A 27,462-nucleotide genomic window follows, 5' to 3' on the forward strand; every position below is an offset into this window, starting at 1 on the left:
TTTTTTTTTTTTTTTTTTTTGGTAGTTGTTGGTGATAGGCTTCTGTGGCCATAATGCACCTTCCAAGGTTTTTGCAGTACATTGATCCAAGCCCGAGGTGGGAATCGAACCCATGACCTTTGGGTTGCCAGGCAGGCACTTTACCCACCAGGCTAGCCCGGTCGGCCGTTACAATGAAGAGACGTCGATCATTGTATCTCAGAATGTTGGTACAGCAGGCTCATCTTATTCAGACTCACTGTCAATCATTTTTTTATCTTCATTGCAAATACCTTCAATACTTTGCAATTCACATGTAATAATATCATTGTCTGTAGGAAATCCCATTCATCAAAGGAATCACTTCCCAATCTTCAACACTATCAACATTTTCTTCTATAACATTATAGAACCCAGCTTTTTAAAGGAATTAATAATAACAGTGTAGGGCTCACTGTATCCCATGATGCTGATAAATAATGCATTGCACAGAAATTTTGAACTTTTCAGTTTTATCAGGGTAAGCAATTTATGTACAAGGTATTTAAGAAAATGCATCTTTAAAATGTTGATCACTCCTTGATCCATTGGTTTCACAAATGGAATCCTCTGGGGAAGAACTCCACATGGACATTGTTTAATGTTTTTTCAATGAGCAGAGCCCTTATCAACAAATAAAAGAATTTTTTCTATTCTTTCTTGCCATCTTTTAATCTATAACTCTTAAATATTCATCAAAAAGAGCACAGGTCATTCATGCTGTTAATTGTTCCTGTAGTTACATGGAAGTATTAGCATTAGCATTAGTTGATGCATAGGATGCAAGAAAGCAGGCTTATACAGCAAGAAAGCTGATGCAAGAAAGCAGGCTTATACAGCCTGCTTTCTTGCATCAGCCAAAAAAAGAAAAAAAAAAAAAAAACCCTTCCCATTTCACCCATCTGGTCACTCCAAACGTTTGTCTAGTTCAGCCTTAAATTTATTTAAGCTATCAACTTCCACAACAACAGATGGAAGTTTGTTCCAGCAATCAACTACCCACTGGCTAAATGCAAACTTCTGCACATCTATTCTACAATGGCCTTTCTCCAATTTGAATCTATGCCCTCTCTGGTTCTTAGTCTGAGCAAGTCGAAGTATACTGTCAGCACTGAGCCTGCTCAAACCATTCAAGGCCTTATACATCTCAATCAGATCACCTCGCAGGTGCCTACTCTCCAGATGCTGCAACTTGCAGAACTTAAGCCTTTCTTCATAAGCACACCCCTTTGTTCCTCTCACCAATCTTGTTGACCTTCTCTGTACACGTTAGCATCTCTACATCCTTCCTAAAATGAGGCCTCCAGACCTGTATACAGTACTCCAGGTGTGGCCTCACCATTGACTTATACAAAGGGATAATCACCTCCAATTCCTATATATCATTGACAAGACACCATGAGCTACTCTTGCAGACCATCTGCACTGCTCAAAAAACTTCATATCTGCCTGCACAATTACCCCCAGGTTCTTTTCACTTTCTACCACTGTCAGTGTAGTACCACACAGTTGATATGTTACTCTGGGGTTACTGCTTCCCATACACAGTATTTTACATTTGTCAATGTTAAACTTCAGTTGCCACCTCTCAACTCATCTGCTCAACTTTTCTAGATCCTGTTGCAGTAGCATACTGTCTTTAGTGTCATTAACAACCATGCTAACCTTATCATCTGCAAACTTGGACATTAAGCCTGATATACCTTCATTAATATCATTGATAAATACACAAAACAACAATGGGCCCAGCACCGAACCCTGGAGGAATCCACTAATAACATTAGTCCACGTAGAGCAGTGTCCATTTATTACCACTCTCTGCTGTCTCCCACTCAACCATCCCTTTATACATTGCAGTAACTTGCCCTTAATGCCATACTGAGTCAATTTGCACAGCAGTCTTCCATGTGCAACTGTATCAAAAGCTTCCTTGAAATCCAAGTATATGATATCAAAATTATTTTTAGCATTAGTTCCTTTGTAACCACATCGTAGTATCCAATCAAACTGGTTGGACAAGACTTCCTTTTAACAAACTCATGCTGTGTCTGAACTATTGCTGCTGTCTTGTCTAGGTGATCCTGTATCACATCTTTAACCAGTGACTCCATTATTTTCCCAGGAACAGAAGTTAAACTAACAGGTCTATAATTATTTGTGTCCCCCTTTGAATCCACTTTGTGAATTGGGAATACATTTGCACATCTCCCATCTCCAATCCATGGGGACCTCCCCTGAATCTTAGGATGCTCTCATAATTATGGCTAAGAGTTTGCTTACTTCCCTTGCTGCCTCCTTCATTATAACTGGATAAATTCCATCTGCCCCAAGTGCTTTTTTATGTTTAATGTCAACAATTTCTCCTCCAATTTTCTCTCAGTTATCACAAAACCACTTAACTCCCTGTTAGAATTTGATAAACTTCTGGCATTCCCCTCCTTGAATAACTCCTCATATGTGAATGTAGATGCAAAATACTCATGCAGTTTATCAGCAAATTGAGCAGGATCATCAAGTCAAACCATCCATGTTAAGTGAACCAATCTGATTCATCCCCTTCCTTCTAGAGTTTACATAAGTAAAAAACTCTTTGCTGTTTTTCTTTGCATCCTTTGCCAAAGATTACTCATAATCTGCCTTCACTTGCCTAACCTCCTCTGTGACTTGATTACAGACTAGCTTATATCTGTTCTAGGCTTCTGTGTCTCCTGATAATTTATATGCATTCCATGCATTTTCTTCTCTGCCACGAGCCTCATTAATTCATCCGACATACATTTAGGCCTGAACCTTGAACAGTACAGTATTTCTTAGTTGGTATGAAAGGCCTAGTAGCCTCCAAGATTAAGTCCCTGAAGGCTTCCCATTTAGAATTCACTGTTGGTAATATCATCAGTTAATCCCACTGTATAGAATTTAAAAACTGTCTGAGACCTCAGTAGTCACCTTTACGAAAATGAAAACCCTTTCCTTTACCCTTGATCGTAGTTACATTTTTAAGTAAACCCCACATCAGTACACTGTGATCACTGTCACCTAGTGGTTCCTTTATCTGAAAATTCCTAATGCATGTGTCATCACTGCTGAAAGTGTTTCCACATTACTGAAACAGCATAGTTTCTTGGGTTTTCCTATCACAAGCAATGGTAGTTTCTCTGAGCCATCCATATTAGCCTCCACTAGCACTGTAATTCTCTCCTTACTCAGTTTAACACCATGGCAATTCTGTCTTTTGAATGCATGTCTTATTAGGAAGTAGGTTATAAAAAAGTTCTAATTCATCAATGTTAAAAATATCACACTTTCTGTATTGTTTGATCAAACATGTAGTTTACCTCCACTCATCAACTAGTAACATATTCACACTAGAAGATTCTCCTCAAATTATTTTGTAAACTAAACCATATTTCTTCTTAAATCTATCAATGCATTCACTGGAAGGAATGAAGTCCACTCCAAGCCTATCAGCAATTTTGATGCCCTTCTCCCTCAATAAATTACCATTAATTGGAATATATACAGCAGATATCTGCTTGAATCAAACCAATAATGCCTTCTCCACATCCTTATATTTTCCATTTCATCTCCTTTTAACTTTTAATGATGCGTTAAGGGTATTTAAGTTCAACACTTCTTTTCGTGATATAATTCCATTTACTGCAGAAACTGCATTGTTTTTTTTGGCACCTCAACTCATGTGCAAGAGGGATTTGATTCCACCATTTTTATGACATCGAGTTTTTCTTTTAATGTCAAAGTCTTTCTTTTTATTCCTTTGGAGTTTATCTTTTCAACTATAACCCTTCAAATAAGAAAAATATATGTAATTAGTATAATCAGTAGAATTAATATAATTAATATAATCAACAATCCACTAAGTAATTCAGAACTGTTCAGAATCATCAGAATTTAACAGCAAACACTTCACTTGCTTCATGTGGTCGATGCTATCCAATTATGAATAGCGATGAAAACAGTTGCAATATATCACTTCCAAACATCATTATATTAATACACTGTATTCTTCTACTTCTTTATCATGTACTTTTATGTGGGAAAGCTTTTTAGCTGGGAAACTTCTCACGCAGGAAAATAAAATATTGCAATATATAGAGTTGAAATTGGGAATTAAGTACCAAAACCTTGTACAGGGGAAAACTTCTTATGCAGGAATTTCTTATCCAGATTCCACCGTAGTTTAAAACTTGATTTTACCAGTATGATATATAATTTTTCTGACTTAAAAATCAAGGAAATGTGTATTAGAAAGAATTAAATCTTTTGAAGAACTTTTGATCTTGAATAAAAATAAAACAGAAGAAGCAAAATAAAAATTCTAAAATGCTTGTTTTAACTTTTTGTGTATTAGCATTCTTGGATTCAGCGGAATTCCCTGTGGATTCGCGATGTGCAAAGTCTCCCCTATTCATAAAGAGGGATCGAAGGAAGAAGTGAGTAATTTTGGACTTGAAGCATGACTTTCACTCTTGAGAAAATAATGAAATCAGTGATCAAAGAAGTAATATAGGATTGTGTTGACAGGAATGCAGTTATATGGCAATCAGAGTATAGATTCATTAAGAAAAGATCTTGTCTGACCAATCGATTGGCTACTAAGATGTATTAACAAAGTAATTTGGTGCAAAAAATAATTATGACATCAGATAATTATATTTCAGAAAAGCTTTTGATGCTGTTCCACATGAAAGACTGCTATAAAAACTAAAGCAGTGTGGCATTAAAGGCAAATTACTTCTACAGATAAAGGGAAGGTTGAGTGGCAGATTGCAGAGCAAAGTTATTAATGAGCACTGCTTTTGAACAACTATTACAGGTGGAATCCCTTAGAGTTTAGTGCTATGTTCTTTATTGTTTTCAATATTTATTAATGATACTGATGAAGACATCAAATTTAATGTCAAAATTTGAAGATAATATGATAATACATGAAGGTAAGCAGGGTGATTAATGATAGAAATCGGGTCACGGTGCTTAACAAGTCTTAGAAAAATTTGGCAGATGAGCCGAGAAGTGGAAATTGAGGAAATTTTACACTGAAAAAATGTAAGTAATATACAGGGTGTTTCAGTTAAACGTTTCAGAACTTCTAAGAGAGGTAGGGTACATCCTGACAACTCGAAATCATATAGCAATGTGGGGTCGGAAATGCTTTCCTGAAGCGGTGTTGTACACAGAAGCACCATAAAGAAAAGAGACCGTAAGTGAGAAGTCATTTTAATATAATACATGAAAAGAAGCAAAAGGTACAGGGATTACCGTAGGTACATGGATTATCAAGTAGATAGGTCTAACCGGACCTATCTACTTGTATTTTTCTGCAGCAAGTATTGCCAAAACTTTTGAGAGATGAACAGATTTCTGCATCGACGCAACAGACAATGTGGTTCCAACACAATGGAGCCCCTGCCCATTATAGCGGAGATGTTTGTAACTACCTGGATGTCACATTTGGTCAACAGTGGATCGGACGTGGTGGTCCCGTGCATTGGCCTGCTCGGTCACCCGACCTATCATGTCTTGATTTTTATTTCTGGGGTCATATGAAATCGCTAGTTTATGACACCCCTGTTGACAATGCTGAGGAGCTGGTTGCAAGAATCGCAGTAGCTGCCGAAGAAATTGGAAATTCGCCTGGAGTATTCCAGAATGTTCGGATGTCCATGCGTCGGAGATGTGAGGCGTGCATTGTAGCCCGTGGAAGAAACTTCGAACACTTACTTTAATCCATGTACCTTTTGCTTCTTTTCATGTATTATTAAAACGATTTCTCACTTACGGTCTCTTTTCTTTATGGTGCTTCAGTGTACAACACCGCTTCAGGAAAGCATTTCCGACCCCACATTGCTATATGATTTCGAGTTGTCAGGATGTACCCTACCCCTCTTAGAAGTTCTGAAACATTTAACTGAAACACCCTGTATATGGGAAGCAGTAATTCCAAAATAATAATGTCACTGAACAATTTACCTGGGGGCAACTGCACAATGAAGAAGTTTTCTGAACATTGTAGACAGGCTGCTAGGACAGCTCAGTTGGTTTTATCAATGATAGAGGAATATTAACAGCAGGGGAAAAGGAGGAGGAGACTATCCCATTATATAAGGCAATGGTAAGGATATGTCTTGAGTATATGGCATCCAAGTCTGGAAGGCCTCATTTCATGAAAAATGTGGTGGAAAGGTGCAGAAAAGAGTAACTAGGAACCTCTGAGAAGATGTGACTGAAGTTTAAAGCTTTAAATGGATTGACTAAATTGATTGGCTAAATTAAATGTAGAAGCCATTCTAACTCTTGCTTTGATGGCACAAGTAAGGGAGCAAAAATTTAAAAATGATGGTTGTAGGATAACTGTGAAAATATGCTTTCAGCCAAAGCTTTTTTTTTTTTTTTTTTTCTAACGTGATACAGGCTTGCTTCCTTGCATCATTTGCCACTACTGATACTAATATATGTTAATAATGATAATATTTACTTGTATTTTGTTCAAAGGACTTTTTTTTTTTTTTTTTTTACTGAGAGCCTTCCTTTAAATAACCATACATTTAAACATGGGAATATTTCAGATAAAAACTTACAAATGTGCAAGAGGTATGCAAAAGTGAAATTCCAAAAAAAATTAAGCGTAACTGCCATTATACTGCTACCAAGTATGTAGTCAGTGACATCTCACTGATTCCCATCATCAATACCAGCATTAACAGTATGGTATGGACTCACTATAGCAATAGCAGATGTCTGACAGACAAATAAAAACTTTAAATCCTTCCCTTTAGAAGGGGAAGACTTTAAAGATATTTGTGTAGTTTTTATTTTAAAATCTTTTCTTTAAAAAAAGGAAATTTTTAAAGTTTTTCTCTCCTTATATCAGATGTCTGTATCGCAAGCCTGTATCGCATTAGAAAAAAAAAAAAAAAAAAGCTTTGGCTGAAAGCATATTTTCACACGGTTATCCTACAACCATCATTTTTAAATTTTTGCTCCCTTACTTGTACCATCAAAGCAAGAGTTAGAATGGCTTCTACATTTAATTTACTCAATCCATTTAAAGCTTTAAACTTTAGTCTTATCTTCTCAGAGGTTCCCAGTTACTCTTTTCAAATTGAGGAAAGACAGTTGTAGAATAGATGTGCAGAAATTTGCCTTTAGCCAGTGGGTAGTTGATTGGTGGAACAGACCTCCATCTTTTGTTGTGGAAGTTGATAGCCTAAACAAATTTAAGGCTGAGCTGGACAGGCATTTGGAACAAATGGAGGGGTGAAATGGGAGGTGTGTTTTTTTTTTTTTTATTTTGGCTGATGCTGCATAAGCTTGCTTTCTTGCATCGTGTGCCACTACTAATGCTAATGACTGAGTGAGTCCATGCAACATGTTTTTATCGACAATATTGGTGATCTCTGAGATCTCATTGTGTGCTTGGTACCTGTATTAGGGTGATTAAACTGAATTTTTTTACAATTCAACATTGGTATGTCTCTTACACATTACATTTATAATATTCCATGTTTAAATGTTTGGTTACTCAGAAAGAAGTACTTGGAATGAAAAATACAAGTAAATATTATTATATCAGATCTCCAACAAAGATTACAAACAATCTGTTCTTAATTTAATACTAACAGAGTTTAGTACATAGTTTAGCACTACCACAACAGGAAAAATTTAGAAGCCATTCTGCTCATTGTCATGTAAATTGTCATTTCATATATGTTCTCCATGCCAAACAACTGTAGCAGTCAAGTTATGACTCTCAAATCTAATTCTGTTATGTACGATGAATATGAGTATGCAATTCTCTTACGTGTATGCAATTCTCTTAATTTACTTAATTTATTAGAGCTCTTTTTATTTATATATAAATATTAACTGAATATATCTAAAGATTATGATATGAAGAATATTTTATTTAACTCATTAGAATATTTAATTCATCTTTTTAGTTACAAAATTTATCATAAATCAGATAAGCTAATTGTTTTAATATTTAACAGAATTAATTATGGAAATAGTGGATTCATAAAATTTATAAAATATAGAATGTTGGGTGGATGACATTATATAGGATTTTATATAGCAAATATTTAATTCAATTCATTTCCTTTATTGTTTCAAATTTTGAATATAAAAAATCTAGTATACAAGAAAGAAATTCTTACCTTCAGAAACTTGCGTTCTTTGTGTAGAAGGAGTAAAATATGGAGCTTTGTCATTGTTATTTAGAATGTGCACACTTAGTGTTGTAGTTCCAGTTCTAGCAGGGCTGCCTCCATCCACAGCAATAATCTAAAAAAAAAAAAACAATTAAGGTTTTCCAAACATGTAGAAGAAATATTTAATTTACATTAATAAGCATATATAAATATATAAAATAAAATCCTTTTATATATTTTATATATTAATAAAATATATAAAAGGAATGTGCAGGTGTGCACACGTATGCACACAAGCACACATAATAAAATGGTTGGACAAAGGAAAGGTAATGTCTTAAAAATAAATACAACAATCCTTTCCCAACTATGGGTTAGTGAACTGGGGGGTTGACTATATAACTGAAACTGGGGATTTGAAAATATAACAGTTTTATATTTTTATACCAATATTTTATTCTGTGCTTCCCTCCCCTAATGTATATGTGGTTCAGTCAGTCTCCTTAAACAAAAGAACTGACAATTATATTGCTCCTGCATCCAACAATTCATGAGGGAGTTTATGCTCTATTCCAGTGATTCCCAAACTTTGGTTGTATTCACTATAAGTGTGGCACATAATTCACATGTCACGTCCATAATGATTGCCACCAAACTCATGGAATTTTTCCATAGCATGACAAGGTGCCATGACACACAGTTTGGAAACTGCTACAGTCTGCCCTCGCACTGATGCATTTGTCAGTACTACATATGCTGCATGGCATGCAAATATGTCACAGCCACTCTGTAAATTTGTGTTTTTACTATATTTTTGTTTTTTGCAAAAGTATTTTGGAATCATTTTTGCTTCAATGTATAAAATGTAGGTAAGGCCTAGAAATTAGCATTAGCATTAACAGAGGCATATGATGCAAGAAAGCAAGCTTATACAGCATCAGCCAAAAAAAAAAAAAAAAAAAAAAAACCCTTACCATTTCACCTATGCATTCGCTCCAAAACTTTGTCCAGTTCTTCCTTGAATTTATTTAAGCTATCAACTTCCACAATGACAAATGGAAGTTTGTTTCAGCAATCAACTACCTGCTGGCTAAATACAAATTTCCACACCTATTCTACAAATGTCTTTCCTCAGTTTGAATTTATGTCCCCTCAGGTTCGTAATCTGAGCAAGAGAAAGAATCCCATTAGCACTGACTGAGCCTGCTCAAACCATTCCTTTGTTCCCCTCACCAGGCTCACACCTAACCCCAGGGGCTCACACCTGGTGAGTATGGGCTTGGCACACCCAGGATCCTGAGCTGGATATCATCATTCTTCTTTTTTCTTGGTGATTCCTTTCTACTTTTCTCTCTCTTTCTCTTGGGGTAATTCGGAAATTTTTTTTTTTTTTGCTGGTGCAGCATAAGCCTCAGGCTTCCTTGTACCATATGGCTAATAATAATAATAATAATAATAATAATAATCTATCCTAAAATGAAGCCTCCAGACCTGTACACAGTACTTAAAGTGTAGCCTGACCATTTCCTTATACAAGGGGATAATCACCTGCTTATCCCTAATAGCATAATTCCTGTATACCATTGACAAGACCCAATTGACCTGCTCTGGCAGCCTGTCTGCACTGCTCAGAAAACTTCATATCTGACTGCACAATTACTCCCAGGTCTTTTTCATTCTCTACCACCTTGAGTGTAGTACGGCACAGTTGGTACATTTCTATGAGGTTACTTCTATCCACATGCAGTACTCTGCATTTGCCAATGTTAAACTTCAGTTGCCATTTCTCAGCCCATCAGCCCAACTTTTCTAGATCCTGTAGCATACTGTCATTACCATCATTAACAACCCTGCCAAACCTTCATCAATATCACTGATAAATATACAAAACAACAATGGGCCCAACACAAACTAATAAATAATTGGGGGACTCCCACTAATAACATTAGCCCACAAAGAGCAGTGTCCATTGACCATTCCTTGTCTTCTCCTACTGAACCATCCTTTTATCCATTGTTGCAATTTGCCCTTAATGCCACACTTCTCCAATTTGTACAGTAGTCTTCCATGTACAACAGTATCAAAAGCTTTCCTGAAATCCAAGTATATGATATCAAAATTATTTGATATCATATACGTGTTTGGTATATTAATAAAGGGGCTACTAAGGCCAAGATGTGCCTATTCAAATTGCAAGCCTGTGCTGCAGAAGAGCATTTTGAAGATTATGTTAAGCTGTAATCTGCCCTAATATATGAATCTGCTTAAAAAGTTGAGAAAGCCATTTAGGTTCATATAATTTTTGGTGAGATGTTAATGTCATTGGTTCCTATATGTCATTGGTTCCTAGAACACTAGAGAATTATATTTGATTAACAGATAAAAATATGCCAGACCAAACAGTTTTTATTTAATCTAGAACATTTTGTTATTGATTTGTGTTTCACAAACTTCATGCCATTTATCTTTACAAGTTTTGCATATATATCTATATAATAATAATTTGCTTATGTCCCTCTGTCTGAAACACTCTTTGAAGTTGAATAACTCAAAGAATAAACAAGCTTTTGACCTGATTCCTTTTGGAACAAGTTTTATTTAGCAGTAAAACTGAGAAAAAAAAAAAATTCTGATCAATTCTCAAATCCCAAGATCCCAGTGAAACTAACTTAGTTTAAAGAGAAGACAATTTCATAGCTTTTGTCATCACAATCAACAAATCTTTTGGTTGTTAAATTTGCCATTTTTACTCATGGACAACTTTATTTATAGCAGTTTACAGGTCCAGTTAATTTCTGAGCAATACTTGTAATTTTTTTTAAAGGATTATATAGTCATGTGTAAAAAATTATCAAATTGCATTTTTTACCCAAGTTCGTCCCACTGAAATCTTAGATAGCAGTCAAGGGAGCCAAGGGACAAGTTTTTGTAATTATTTCAATAGTAATCTTTATTTCTTCTCTGAAACAGTTTTGGCAAAATATTTGTCATGGATATTCTATTTATTTTATAACCTCTGTATGGTACCAGTATTTCTGATGTATTTGAGGAGATTGCCAATTCATTTCCCAGCAAACCAGAATGCTCTGGGATCCAATCTAACTTGACTGACAGGTTCTTGGTTTTGTAGTCCTGTAAAGAGAGAGATGTGTAATGAATAAGACACTGCTACTCCCACAGCAGTAGCAGCATCTCATAAATAACAATATAAATTTGAGAACTGCCTATGGAAAAAGTTGAATGCTAAATGTTACAAGTAACTAGTGAATTTTTTTAACCAACATTCAAAGCAATCATCCTAGAATGGGGAGGTGCCCACAGACTGTTATGCTTCCTGGAGGATACTGTCAAGATGGGCACTCCAGCTATTTATTAGATCTCATAGTCTGATTCCAGCAGGTTTATTTTCATTTCAAAACTATGGTAGATGCTCTGGTCTTAAGCAGCACCATCAGTTCAGAAGTTGCTTGAGAAGTGCATGCTTCAATGATATTCAATGGTATCTGATAAAGATGAGCAGTTTTTTTTCCCTTTTCTTATATTATCACTGGACAGCAAGTAGAATACTGTATGTCAGTATTTAGTCTACTAACTAAAAGTTATTTCAGCAATCAGAGAAATGTGGTCATCTGCTTGCTAAAATGGAACAACTGTTCCACCCATTTTCATTTTACCATGTAACATGATTAAACTGTGCACCTATGCTGCATGTTATGTTAAGGTTTACTTTCCCAGAATCACCTTGCCAACCTTTCTTGGGCTGCAGACACATAAATATCCAGGTTTTATCCATATCAGTCAGTGATCATTGAATTATGACCACTCCATCCATAATGGACTATGCTGCACAGCTCACAATATAAAAAGCCAAACAGCTTCATACACTAGAGCAGCAGTAATTTGCATCTGGATGTGCAAGTCAAAGTGATAAAGTTGCAGCTATGGGATGTAATAAAGATATCATGAAGTTTAAAAAGGGCATGACTGTGGGAGCTTGGATGTCGGGTGCTTCCCTAATGGAAATGGCATATCTTGTTGGTTGCTCATAGCTGACTGTAGCTTAGGTGTACAAAAACATGGTGTTGAATGGGTAAAAACCACCTCCTACCAACAGAACTGTAAAGGATTATGAAAGGTGAATGGATGTTTGTTGTTAGCAAAGGGTTCACTCTGTAACAGTTAACTTTACAATACAACATGGGGAATGCAAGAATAATATCCCAAATACGATGCACCACACACTCAGATGTATGGAATTCCACAAGAGATCACCAAAGAGACACCCTCTCCTCACTGCTGATCATCATCAATGGTGAATGCAGTAGGGACAACATGCTAGTCGGATACTGGAGGATTGGAAATGAGTATGCTGGTTGCACGAGTCCAAATACCTGGTGCAACATGCTAATGTGTGTGTGTGCCCACTATCCAGGCAGGTGGTTACTTAACATGAGGCATGTTTTGCTGTTAAGAATTAGGACCTCTGGTACATGTGGACCAATGTTTCACTGGTGAGGTCTACAGGCACCTCTTAGGAGACCATGGGCACCCTGCCATGATGCATTTTTCTGGACAGAAATGGAACCTTCCAAGACGATAATGCACCATGTAATCGGGTTGGCACTGTGCACAAGTGGTTCGAGGAAAAAGTGAAGATATCACTCACCCTTGGTTGGTCTCAAAATCCATCTGACCTCAATTAAATTGAACACCTGTGGAATGTCTTGGAATGGGAAGTGAGGCATATGAACTTAACTATCATCCATCATCACAACCACCATCTACTCGGACACTGTGTGATGCCATGCTGCCTTGCAGGCAGCATGGCTGAAGAACCCTACAAACATCTTTGGACATCTAGTGGAGTCAATGCCAAGGTGAATAGTGCCTGTTATCCATCTGAACAGTGGCCAAACACAGGTATTAGGTAGGTGGTCATAATTATATAACCAGATAAGAATTGTCTACATCAAAATTCTCTTTAATTTAGTGTGTATATATATATGAACTATATATAATCTTTATTGCACACTGGTTCAGTTATACATTTACTACTCACAACTAACTGACCAGGAGCTTACATTGAGGAGTAAACTCCTTTTATTTCCCATCAACATATGGGGATACAACCAATGCTCTTTATAGTGACCCTCTTTAAGCTAACTTAAGAGGATTAGTTGGCAATGTGAAATGTTCAAATCATTCACAACTATCACAGGATCCTCTTTTATATATCATCTAAATCAGATTTTATTTGCTGAGAATGGGTTAATTATGGCTGTCTGGAGAGAATGCACTTCCACCTGAGTTTTAATTGAATATTCTCTGTTTTTTGTTTGCAGTCATAGTTAACCTTCTGATGGATAATAGAGATGATAATTATAATTATCATCTCTATTATAATTATAATTATCATCTCAGCATAATTATTTTAATTTTGAAATAATATTTCAATAGCTGTAACAGTGAACTCATGATGATGGAATCAAAGGCTGTTTGTATGTACAGATATATTATAGCCATTTTGTTGTTGGCTTTAGTCTTGTATTACCCTGTTGGTAACACAGAGGAGATTAGCATTAGTAGAGGCATTTGATGCAAGAAAGCAAGCTTATGCAGCATCAGCCAAAAAAAAAAAAAAAATAAAAAAAAAATAAATAATAATAAATAAATAAATAAAAAATAACCACTTAAACTTCACCCCTCTGTTCGTTCCAAATACCTGTCCAGCTGAGCCTTAAACTTATTTAGGCTATCAACTTCCACGACAAGGGATGGAAGTTTATTCCACCAACCAACCACCCGCTGGCTAAAGGCAAATTTCCTCATGTCTATCCTACATCTGTCTTTTCTCAATTTGAATTTATGCCCTCTCAGGTGATTATTCTGAGCAAGAGGAAGAATCCCATCAGCATTGAGCATGCTCAAACCATTCAAGGCTTTATACACCTCTATCAGATCACCCCGCTGGGGGCCTAGTCCCCAGACGCTGTAATTTGCAAAACTTAAGCTTTTATTCGTAAGAGCACCCCTTTGTTCCATTCACTAATCTTGTTGCCCTTCTCTGTACTCGTTCCAGCATCTCTACATCCCTCATGAAATCAGGCCTCCAGACCTGTATACAGTACTCTAGGTGTGGCCTGACCATTGCCTTATACAAGGGAATAATCATCTCCTTATCCCTGCTAGAAAAATTGCTATATATCATCGACAATACACCATGAGCTACTCTTGCAGCCCATCTGCACTGCTCAGAAAACTTCATATCTGCCTGCACAACCACCCCCAGGTCCCTTTCATTCTCTACCACTGTCAGTGTAGTACCACAGAGTTGATACGTTGCTCTGGGGTTGCTGTTTCCCATGTGTAGTACTTTACATTTGTCAATGTTAAACTTAATTTGCCACCTCTCAGCCCATCTGCTCAACCTTTCCAGATCCTGTTGCAGTAACATAGTGTCAGTAGTATTCTTGACAACCCTGCCAACCTTCGTATCGTCTGCCAACTTGGACATTAAGCTTGATATACCATCATCAATATCATTTATAAATACAGAAAACAATAATGGACCCAATACTGAACCCTGAGGGACTCCACTAGTAACATTAGTCCATGATGAGCAGTGTCCATTGATTACCACTCTCTGTCTTCTCCCCCTCAACCACCCCTTTATCCATAGCAGCAATTTGCCTCCAATGCCACACTGCTCCAATTTGTGCAGCAGTCTTCCATGTGCAACAGTATCAAAAGCCTTTCTAAGATCCACGTATATAATATCAAAGTTATTCCCTGCATACAGTTCTTTTGTGACTGCATCATAGTATCCAATCAAATTGGTCAGGCAAGGCTTCCCCTTAACAAAACCATGCTGTGTCTGAGCTATAACTGAAGTCTTGTCTAGATGATCCTGCAGTGCTTCTTTAACCAGTGGCTCCATTAATTTTCCAGGAACAGAAGTTAAACTAACAGGTCTATAATTACTTGTGTCGCCCTTTGATCCTCCTTTGTGAATTGGGGTCAAATTTGCACATCTCCAGTCCATGGGTACTTCCCCCTGAGTCCAAGGAAGCTCTCATAATTATGGCTAAGGGTTTGCTTACTTCCTTTGCTGCCTCCTTTAATATAACTGGATAGATCCCATCCACCCCAGGTGCCTTTCTTGTATTTATCTTCAACAATATCTCCTCCACTTTACTCTCAGTTATTACAAGATTCTCCAGCTTACTGCCAGAGTTGAATACACCTCTGGCATTCCCCTCGCTGAATAACTCCTCATGTGTGAATGTCGATGCAAAATATTCATTCGGCTTGTTACCTACCTGAGCAGGATCATCAACAGTTGACCCATCGGTATCAAGTGGACCAATCTGATTCATCCCCTTCCTTCTAGAGTTTACCTAAGTAAAGAACTCTTTGCTGTTTTTCTTTGCATCCCTTGCCAAAGATTTCTCGTAATCTGCCTTCGCCTGCCTAACCTCCTTTGTAACTTGGTTACAGATCAACTTGTACCTATCATAGGCTTCTGTGTTACGTGTTAATTTGTATGTATACCATGCATTTTTCTTCTCTGCCATATGTCTCATTAGTTCATCTCACATCCACTTAGGCCTAAACCTTGAACAATATTTCTTAGTTGGTATGTAAAGCCTAGTAGCTTCCAAGATAAGTTCTTTGAATGCTTCCCATTTTGAATTTGCTGTAATTTGCTTTGTTGGTAACATCATCAGTTGGTCCCACTGTATAGAATTTAAATACTGTCTCAGTCCATCGTAGTCACCTTTACGAAAGCAATAACCCTTCCCTTTACCCCTAATGGTAGTTACCTCTTTGAGTAAATCCCACTTCAGCACACTGTGATCACTGCCACCAAGTGGTTCATTTACCTGCAGATTCTTAATGCATGAAGAATCACTACTGATAATCACATCAAGAGTATTACTCCCTCTAGTTGCCTCCCGAACATGCTGATGTAGAAAACAATCATCCAATAAATCTACAAAAGCCTTGCTAGTGTGTGAGTGACCAGCCACCAAATTCCAGTCAATATCTGGGAAATTAAAATCCCCCATTATAAGACTCTCTGATTTACTGGCCCACTCTATTTCCTTGTACAGTTTCTTATTATACTCATCAGAGTCATTAGGCCTATAGCACACTCCTACTCTCAATTTTGATCTCCCAATGCTTATGTCACACCAAACTGACTCGACACTGCATTGTCCAGCAATGTCGACTGACTTCACTTCCTTGGATTTTATGTATTTCTTAACTAATAGCATAACCCTTCCTCCCTTCCTATCCTGTCTATCCTTTCTGTAGACATTGTACTCCCCAAATTCCAGTTCTGCATTCCTTATATCTGTGTGACACCACGTCTCTGAAATCCCACAATATCTGCCTTTGATGTTTTTAACAATACCTCAAATTCATCAAATTTATTTACTAAACTCCTAGCATTGGTGTACATGCAAGTATACATGCACCTGTTCTTTTTCTTAGCTACCCTAACACAACCGATGTGTTTACTTGTACTGAAATGACTCCCAGCAGTCTCTGAAATATCCTGCATCTTATTTTCCAGGCTGCGGCTCATTCCAATAGAAGCAGTGCAAGAATCACTTTCACCTCTGCCAGTGGCTACTGTTAATCTATTAGTCCTTATATCCCCCCCCAATCTAGCAGTTTTCCGACTCACCTAACACTGCCTTGATAGCATCAGCAAACATTCTTGCATCCTTTCTATTTAAGTGTATCCCATCCCTGTAGAAGCAGTCTCTCCTGTTAACAAGTACAGACCAGGCTGAAAAAAATTCTATCTCTTGAGTCTTGCACAATCTTTCCAGGGCCGAATTGATCGACAGGGTTGGGTTGGGTTTTTTGGTTTTATTGGCGCATCAGCTACTAAGGCTATAATGCGCCAAGACCAGGTCATTTATAAACGAAAATTTTTAAACTTTCAGTGACCTAATTAGTTAGGTCACTATGTCAAAATGTATAACAAATATATAAAAGAAAAATGTAAAAATTTTATATATGAGTAAAAATATTTATTAATTTTAAAAAGATAAAAACAGCAGACACGTTGTCATCGTCAGATAAAATCTGACTGAGTGTATAAGGCTCAGTCAGATGGTTAAAAGCGGTAGGACGGATATTGCTAAAATCTGAACATTCGACTAAAATGTGTCTGATTGATAAAACTGTGCCACAAGACTCACACATAGGAGGGTCATTCGCCCTCAGATCGACAGGGCTCTCATCATATATTCCCTCCTATCGTGTCTGGACAGAATTGCAGACGCTTTCAAATTCAACCCTAATTCACGGATTTTTTTCAACAGTGACCTGTACTTGTATTCTGCCAGTCTCCTACTCTTAATATCATTAGTGCCAACGTGTACAACTATATCACCTTTTGTGCCCTTAAAAGATGATATCCGCTCTACAACGTCATCAACCTTTGCCCCTGGCAGACATACCCTGGTCCTGTTCCACCTATCCTTTTTACAAAGCAAGTTTCCCGTTTCTCTGACAATAACTACTAGTTACTGACAATAACTCACCAACAACTACTAGTTCCTTTGGGACCAGCGCATTCTGCCTTGGGGGGCTGCCGCTGTGTTGCGTGATGACCAAGTGCAAGCTCTGACATTGGTGTGGGCAGCTGAGAGCTTGATGGGCCCCTCACTTTTAATCCTTCAAGGGCATCCACCCTGTCCTTCAAGCTCTCATATTGGCCCATAACAATGCTGAGTTGTCGCCTGATTTCCTTACACTCCTTGCATCGGGCACACACAAAGACATCCCCCATGGCAATGTCATGTCCCGTACCTGAGTGCTCCACAAACATCAAGCAAGTAGTGCATTTTAATAGGCTGTGATTCAGAGGGCAACTGCCCCCCCTCAGTTCTCCCCCGAGCCACAGCACTCTCATTAGCTTGAGCCTTTTGCTTTGCTGCTCTGGTCAGTGTCATGATTTCAATTTAATTTCAATAAAATTTCAATTTCAGTACAAAATTAAAACCCTAAACTTATATCCCAACACAGTTATAATGCTATATTTATGTTTCAGTATCGAGTGTTATCTACGAAATACATTTATATAACTTCCGTATCAAGTTAAGCATTAATTATTTATTTTTTACTAATTATTTATGTTACGTAACCAAAGTCGTTATATGTATAGTTAAAGGTACAATTTAATTGACAATAAAGTTCAACAAGATTAATTATCTGATTAATTGACAATATTATGTACTATACTATACTATATTAAGCTTATGCTATCTATTTTGAGATATTATGTATCGCGTAACAATGGCGGCTATTTACGAACGGTAAACACGTGGATTTGACACCCTTTCCGATACTAAGTAATACCTACAAAATCTCTATCTAAGTTACTTTAATCTAAGTATCGTTGTTGTAGTTGTAGTTGACTTGTTTTTTAGTGGGTGAATGATATTTGGTGGTTGAAATGGAAGTAAGTATGTAGTATAGATCAGTAATACTATTTTCTCACAAGGTTTAAGGGGGTTGGATGCTTTTGCTACCAGTCTGAAGTTCACTGGGTATCTGCTGTTTTGGTATTGGCTGTAAGTGTACCATTCTGGCATAAAGTCATTTTTTTGGATCATTCCATTATAAATTGTCAGCAGAGGAACAATTAGGAAAGAATTCAGGCATTTTATTATGAATTGCAGCAAATGAGTCTTGAGAATACTCATAGTGGCGGACTTTTTATGGCTACTGTTATCAGTTCTTTTGTGATGTAAAATTAGCTAATACATCTTGTTTATTTGGACAACATGGGAATTGAAGGGCTGTAGGAACCTTTTTCTTGAATTGTGCAATATATTCCAACCAGTGTACTTGATTTATGTTGTCCAGTAGTTGGATTTTTTGGTGATTTAGTGCAAGATTCCTTTCTTCAGTGTGGTGTCGAGGTAGCACTTGATTGTCCTTAACTTTTCTGTGTTGAATATTGCTTTCACTTTTGAGAAATTTATGTGTTACTCAAAATCATTTGATATCTTCCATAATCAGTGTAGGTACTCTTTTTTTTTTTTAAGAGGGGGGTGTTAGATTACTTGTCCACCAAGTATTTGTTCTTGACAAAATTGTACTGTTTTAGATGCTGCTGTGACTGATAAAGTTTTTCCATTGTGTGAGTGGGCAAACTGCTGTGGATATATATATGAGGTACATTCAAGAAGTTCCTGGAATTCTACTATAAAAGTTTGAGTGAACAGTTGGGATTACTAAGCTAATTACCTTCAAGGTGATTAGGTTAGTAAGCCCATCAAAAATTATACTTCACGTCACCTCACATTTTCACGCAAACATGTCAAAACCTCAACGTTTAATGTATGTGACTAGAGGAGAAGAATTATTGCAGCAATAATTCTTCTCCTCTAGTCACAAATTCGTGGTGCAATATGCCCTCATCATAACTTTGACATTGGATTTTGTTGCACAAGACTTCTTGAGACATTTTTGTGTGCCATTTGGATGAGTCTACCTTAGTCTCGGAGTCGCAGGTGAACACCCAACTCTCATCCCCAATGACCAATTTTCTTAGGAAGCTCAGATCTACATTGATTTTTCAAATAAATCACCTGTGATGGCTTTCCTGCAGCATTTGATTGTCTGATAGTAAGCATGGAACATACTTTGTGCACGTGCATGAACACGCACCCACCCACCCCTAAATCTTGTGTACTGAGTCTACAGACAGTTCAACTTCAACGACAGTCATTCACCTATCATTTTGCTCTAGTTCCTTCACCTTCATGACATTTTCATCATTTCATGAAGTTGAAGGACATCTACTGCAATACTCATCTCCTAGTGTTCCCTGATGGTTTTAAATCAATGAAACCATGCATTAAGTGCTGTTTTCTTCAAAGCATAATCTCCATAATCTTTCTGTAATGCTTGCAGCATCTCCATAGCACTTTTCCCAAGTTTAAAGAACTTAATGTTACCATGCTGTTCAAACTGTGATCAGTCAGCTATGGCACATTATACCGAGGTGTAAGATTAAAATACTCATAAATGATAATGATTTTTATTGATTTGTGATATAGGTGATTTACACCAGTCTGTAGTGTCTCTGAGATTATCTCTCAGTTCAGATATGGAGGATAGATTGATATTAAAACAAACATTTGGGAATTCTTCAACGGGAAATGAGGGTTGCATCATAAAATGCTGGATGTGGCAAAAATGTGTTTAAATGAGTTATAGTTATAGTAGGTTGCTGCACCACCAAGTGTTTGGTTTCTCAATGAGCATCATATCATCTTCTAGTAACTGCAATGTCAGCTGGCTCAATGAATAATTTATGTCTGGTCAGTGAAAAACTTCTATAAGATTACATGATCAGTATTATTAACTAGGTTGGGTTGGAACTTGTCTCCCCCAACTCAGCTTCCTCTTGATAATGTGACTGTCATTTTCTTAATTATACTTTTTTATATCTGATTTCAAAAAATTCAAGTGGATCATGAAAACCAGGCATTTACTACATTACAGAGAAGTGTAAAAATCTGAGTTTTGTATCAACTCTTAAAAATGACACCTTCTTACATTACAATTATTAATGTTAGCAAGTGATCCAAGGAAACAAGCTTATACAGCATCAGCCAAAAAAAAAAAAAAAAACATTTCATTTGTTCCATCCTCTCTAATAATGTCTCATTCTACCTTAAATTAATTCAAAGTACCCACTTCCATTCCACAATACCAGTTGGCAATTTGTACCAACAATCAATCTATGGCTGAATGCAATTTTTCACTCATCTGTCCAGCAGCCGTCCTTTTCAATTTATATTCCCTTGCATGTGTTGTCTAAAAATGAATTAGAATACCATCAATCAATTAATTAAGTTTACTCATTCCATTTAAACCCATAAAACACTTCAAATCAGGTCTCCTCACAACAGCCCGTTTTTCCAAGCAGTGAAATTTATCTTATGTGGTAAGTATTTCCCTTTGTGTTCTAGACAAAGCTGGTTGCTCTTCTCTGCACTGAGAGAGAGATCTGAGAGATCCATACTTTAAAGTGAGGCTTCCAGAGATCTGTATGTAGTTCAAAGTTGTGGCCTAGCTACTGCAGTATACAATGGGATAATCACCTAGTGTCCCTGACAGCTCAGAGAACTATACATCCTATTTGCAGGTCTACTACTGCAGCAAGACCTAGATAAATTAGTTAGTTGGGCTCAAAATTGGTAAGTGAAATTTACCCATTAGTAAATATAAGGTACTGCATATGGGCAGCAGTTATTCAGAATAACATACTAATTAGGTGGCACTACACTCGAGGTGGTGGAAAACAAAAGTGCTGCTCCAATTTGTACAGCAGTCTTTTGGGTAGAACAAATGTCAAAAGCTTTAGTGAAATCTAAATATATATCAAAATTATTATTTGCATCCAATTTCTTTGTTATTGCATCATGGTAACTAATCAGGTCAGACAGATCTATGCTATGATTTCATATAATTCCATTCCTGTTAAGAGATGATCCTGCAATAACCACTCACTCCATTATTTTCCTTCAACAGAAGTCAAGCTTAAAACTTCTCATGTCACCCTTTGACCCCCCACCCTGCAAATAAAAAACACATCTTTAGCATTAGCATTAGTAGAGGCATTTGATGCAAAGAAAGCAAGCTTATGCAGCATCAGCCAAAAAAAAAAAAAAAAAAAAAAAAAAACACTTCCACTTCACCCCTCTGTTCGTTCAAAATACCTGTCCAGCTGAGCCTTAAACTTATTTAGGCTATCAACTTCCACGACAAGGGATGGAAGTCTGTTCCACCAACCAACCACCCGCTGGCTAAAGACAAATTTCCGCACGTCTATCCTACATCTATCTTTCCTCAATTTGAATTTATGCCCTCTCAGGTGATTATTCTGACCGAGCGGAAGAATCCCATCAGCATTGAGCATGCTCAAACCATTCAAGGCTTTATACACCTCTATCAGTTCACCTCGCTGGTGCCTAGTCTCCAAACACTGTAATTTGCAAAACTTAAGCCTTTCTTCGTAAGAGCACCCCTTTGTTCCATTCACTAATCTTGTTGCCCTGCTCTGTACTCGTTCCAGCAGCTCTACATCCTTCTTGAAATGAGGCCTCCAGACCTGTATACAGTACTCTAGGTGTGGCCTGACCATTGCCTTATACAAAGGAATAATCACCTCCTTATCCCTGCTAGAAAAATTCCTATATATCGTTGACAACACACCATGAGCTACTCTTGCAGCCTATCTGCACTGCTCAGAGAACTTCATATCTGCCTGCACAACCACCCCCAGGTCCCTTTCATTCTCTACCACTGTCAGTGTAGTACCACAGAGTTGATACGTTGATCTGGGGTTACTGTTTCCCATGTGTAGTACTTTACATTTGTCAATGTTAAACTTAATTTGCCACCTCTCAGCCCATCTGCTCAACCTTTCCAGATCCTGTTGCAGCAGCATAGTGTCAGTAGTGTCCTTGACAACCCTGCCTACCTTTGTATCGTCTGCAAACTTCGACATTAAGCTTGATATACCATCATCAATATCATTAATGAATACAGAAAACAATAATGGACCCAACACTGAGCCCTGAGGGACTCCACTAATAACATTAGTCCACGACGAGCAGTGTCCATCGATTACCACTCTCTGTCTTCTCCCCCTCAGCCACCCCTTTATCCACAGCAGCAATTTGCCTCCAATGTCACACTGCTCCAATTTGTGCAGCAGTCTTCCATGTGCAACAGTATCAAAAGCCTTTCTAAGATCCAAGTATATAATATCAAAGTTATTCCCTGCATCCAGTTCCTTTGTGACTGCATCATAGTATCCAATCAAATTGGTCAGGCAAGACTTCCCCTTAACAAAACCATGCTGTGTCCGAGCTATAACTGAAGTCTTGTCTAAATGATCCTGCAGTGCTTCTTTAACTAGTGCCTCCATTAAGTTTCCTGGAACAGAAGTTAAACTCACAGGTCTATAATTACTTGTGTCAGCCTTTGATCCTCCTTTGTGAATTGGGGTCACATTTGCACATCTCCAGTCTGTGGGTACCTCTCCTGAATCCAAGGAAGCTCTCATAATTATGGCTAAGGGTTTGCTTACTTCCTCTGCTGCCTCCTTTAATATAACTGGATAGATCCCATCCACCCCAGGTGCCTTTCTTGTGTTTATCTTCAACAATTTCTCCTCCACTTTACTCTCAGTTATTACAAGATTCTCTAGCTTATTGCTAGAGTTGAATACACCTCTGGCTTTCCCCTCGCTAAATAACTCCTCATGTGTGAATGTTGATGCAAAATATTCATTTAGTTTGTTAGCTACCTGAGCAGGATCATCAACAGTTGACCCATCGATATCAAGTGGACCAATCTGATTCATCCCCTTCCTTCTAGAGTTTACATAAGTAAAGAACTCTTTGCTGTTTTTCTTTGCATCCCTTGCCAAAGATTTCTCATAATCTGCCTTCGCCTGCCTAACCTCCTTTGTAACTTGGTTACAGATCAACTTGTATCCATCATAGGCTTCTGTGTCATGTGTTCATTTGTATGTATCCCATGCATGTTTATTCTCTGCCATATGCCTCATCAGTTCATCTGACATCCATTTAGGCCTAAACCTTGAACAATATTTCTTAGTTGACATGTAAAGCCTAGTAGCTTCCAAGATAAGTTCTTTGAATGCTTCCCATTTTGCATTTGCTGTTGGTAACATCATCAGTTGGTCCCACCGTATAAAATTTAAATATTGTCTCAGTCCATCGTAGTCGCCTTTACGAAAGCAATAACCCTTCCCTTTACCCCTAATGGTAGTTACCTCTTTGAGTAAATCCCACTTCAGCACACTGTGATCACTGCCACCTAGTGGTTCATTTATCTGCAGATTCTTAATGCATGAAGAGTAGCTCATGGTGTATTGTCAATGATATATAGGAATTTTTCTAGCAGGGATAAGGAGGTGATTATTCCCTTGTATAAGGCAATGGTCAGGCCACACCTAGAGTACTGTATACAGGTCTGGTGGCCTCATTTCAAGAAGGATGTAGAGCTGCTGGAACGAGTACAGTTGGCTGTTGCCTGGAACGAGGCAACAAGATTAGTGAATGGAACAAAGGGGTGCTCCTACGAAGAAATGCTTAAGTTTTGCAAATTACAGTGTCTGGAGACTAGGCACCAGCGAGGTGATCTGATAGAGGTGCATAAGGCCTTGAATGGTTTGAGCATGCTCAATGCTGATGGGATTCTTCCTCTCACTCAGAATAATCACCTGAGAGGGCATAAATTCAAATTGAGGAAAGACAGATGTAGGATAGACGTGCGGAAATTTGCCTTTAGCCAGCGTGTGTTGGTTGGTGGAACAGACTTCCATCCCTTGTCGTGGAAGTTGATAGCCTAAATAAGTTTAAGGCTCAGCTGGACAGGTATTTTGAACGAACAGAGGGGTGAAGTGGAAGTGTTTTTTTTTTTTTTTTTTTTTTTTTTTGGCTGATGCTGCATAAGCTTGCTTTCTTGCATCAAATGCCTCTACTAATGCTAATGCTAATCACTGCTGATAATCAAATCAAGAGTATTCCTCCCTCTAGTTGCCTCCCGAACATGCTGATGTAGAAAACAATCATCTAATAAATCCACAAAAGCCTTGCTAGTGTGTGAGTGACCAGCCCCCAAATTCCAGTCAATATCTGGGAAATTAAAATCTCCCATTATAAGACTCTCTGATTTACTGGCCCACTCTATTTCCCTATACAGTTTCTTATTATACTCATCAGAGTCATTAGGCCTTAGGCCTATAGCACACTCCTACTCTCAATTTTGATCTCCTAATGCTTATGTCACAAATCCAATCCAATCTGTACACATCTAATTTACACATCCAATCTGTAAATACTCTACAGATTGGAGTAAATCTGAACAGGATCATCAAATAGTTGTGCTATTCATATCTAGTGAACCAATGTTATTCATCCCTTTTCTTCTGATGTTAACAATAAGCAAAGAATTCTTTGCTATTTTTCATTGCATTTTAGCCAAGGATTTCTCATAATCTGGCTTAGATTGTCTAACATCCCCTCTCACTTAATGTGACCTTATTCCAGATTAGTTTGTACTTGCTGTAGTAATTCCATATCCCCTGCTAATTTATAACCATCCTAAACATTTTTTTTTTCTACCACTAGTCTCGTTGGTTCATCTGACATTCGTTTAGGTAAAAATTGTGAACTATATCTCTTAGTTGCTATAAAAATCTTAGCAGCTTCTATAATTACTTCCTTGAATGCCTCCCATTTAGAATTTGCAGTTGGTCCCACTGAAAGGAATTTAAAAACTATCTAAGACCACTATAGTCACCTTTATGAAAGAAAAATCCCTTTACTTTATCCTTGACAGTAGTTATATGTTTAGCTATATCCTACATCAATATATTATGATCAGTGTCGCCTAGTGATTCCTTTATCTTGATTTTCTTAATGCATGATGAGTCACTCCTCATAATCAGGTCAAGTGCACTGCTTTCTCTAATTGACTGTCTAATGTGCTGATATAAAAAAACAGTCATCTAATAAATCCACAAAAGTCTTGTTACTATGTGAGTGACCAACCTACAAGTCCAAACCAATAAAATCCCAAATTATAAGACATTCTAATTTACTACCTACTCTATCTGCATAGTTGTTTATTATATTCGTAACAGTCATTAGGCATATAACACATTGCTACTCTCATTTTTGTTTTGCTGGTGTAATGTCATGCCAAATTGACTCAACATTACACTGGTCACCCATGTTGACCGAATGTACCACCTTAAATTTTACATGCTTCTTTTTGCTTTGCCAGTGTAATGTCACACCAGATTGACTCAATATTACACTGGCCACCTATATTGACTGGATGCACTACCTTACATTTTACATGCTTCTTAACTTAGAGCATAACTCCTTCCACTACCCTTTTGCCCTGTCCTTCCTGTACACATTGCAGTCACTATTCCACATTCACTTATGTTTGAGTGGCATGATATTTCCAATATCCCTACTATGTCTGCATTTGTTGACTTAACCAGTATTTTAAATTTATCAAATTTGTTTACTATAATCCAAGCATTACTGTATAGGCAAGTATACATGTACCTGTTTTTTCTTTTAGTAACCCTAATACAACCCATGTTTTTGCTTGTCACAGAATGATCCCAGCAGACCTTTTAATCTCTGAGACCTCGCTTTTCAGGTTGCTGTATATCCTAATATAAGCAATGTAAGGCTCATTTTTACCTCTGCTTGCAGCTACTGTTAATCTATTTGTCTGTGTATCCCTTCATCCCAAGCTAGCAGTTTTCTGAGCCACCTAACGCTGTCTTGACAGCATGGGCAAATATTCCTGCAAAACTTGTTTTTTTTTTTTTTATGAAATCCTAAACATGAGAGTTATTAAAACCTATAGCACTTAGTACTGTGCATGGGTTGGAGGGTGAGAAGACGAGAGAAGATACTTGTTGACATTAGACTTGCATTTCTGCAAATTGTAATTTTCAAGAAATGCATATGAAGGAGGGTTGTTCAGAAAATGGAAGTTGAAGAAATAAATGAGGAAGAAGAAAATTTGGTTCTGTGAGTTTCAAGTTAAATAGTAAAAGGATGTTGATTAGTTGTGGCAATGCCGATTCAGAAGAACAGTGCCCATGTAAGTATCTATAGAAAGGCATGCAGCAGAAACAGAACGTCTATGAGACAGAGTGGAGAGATTCTGTTAGAGATGAGTCATTAATTAATCTAACTGCCCTCTTTTGAATGGAATCTATAAGCCTAAGAGAAGCTTTCGGTGCAGCACCCCAGATATGGGAACAATATTCCATGGTAGGGCGGATTTGAGATTTGTAAAGAGTCTGGAAGAAAAGTAATGCCAAGGGTGAAAGAGAAACTCCAGTTTTTTAGATGCAGAAGAAGCAATTTTTGTAATGTGCTTATTCTGAGAGAGATTAGCATTAGTAGAGGCATATGATGCAAGAAAGCAAGCTTATGCAGCATCAGCCAAAAAAAAAAACAAAAAAAACACTTCCACTTTACCCCTCCGTTCGTTCGAAATACCTGTCCAGCTGAGCCTTAAATTTATTTAGGCTATCAACTTCCACAACAAGGGATGGAAGTCTGTTCCACCAACCAACTACCCGCTGGCTAAAGGCAAATTTCCACACATCTATCCTACATCTGTCTTTCCTCAATTTGAATTTATGCCCTCTCAGGTGATTATTCTG

At 37.5% G+C, this 27,462-nt stretch overlaps 1 protein-coding gene across 1 annotated transcript in view; it reads right to left on the reverse strand.

The window, feature by feature from the left end:
• The window catches only part of Cad87A (cadherin 87A), a 778,434-nt gene that overhangs the window by 357,676 nt on the left and 393,296 nt on the right, over window positions 1-27,462 (reverse strand). The window contains exon 21 of the mRNA XM_090378948.1: window positions 8,193-8,319. Within this exon, the coding sequence (XP_090235074.1) occupies window positions 8,193-8,319 (127 nt within the window). The remainder of the gene's footprint in view (window positions 1-8,192; window positions 8,320-27,462) is intronic.

This window comes from Mastigoproctus giganteus, chromosome 8 (assembly GCF_048544385.1).
Source record: "Mastigoproctus giganteus isolate SK-2022 chromosome 8, ASM4854438v1, whole genome shotgun sequence".
Lineage (NCBI taxonomy): Eukaryota > Metazoa > Arthropoda > Arachnida > Uropygi > Thelyphonidae > Mastigoproctus > Mastigoproctus giganteus.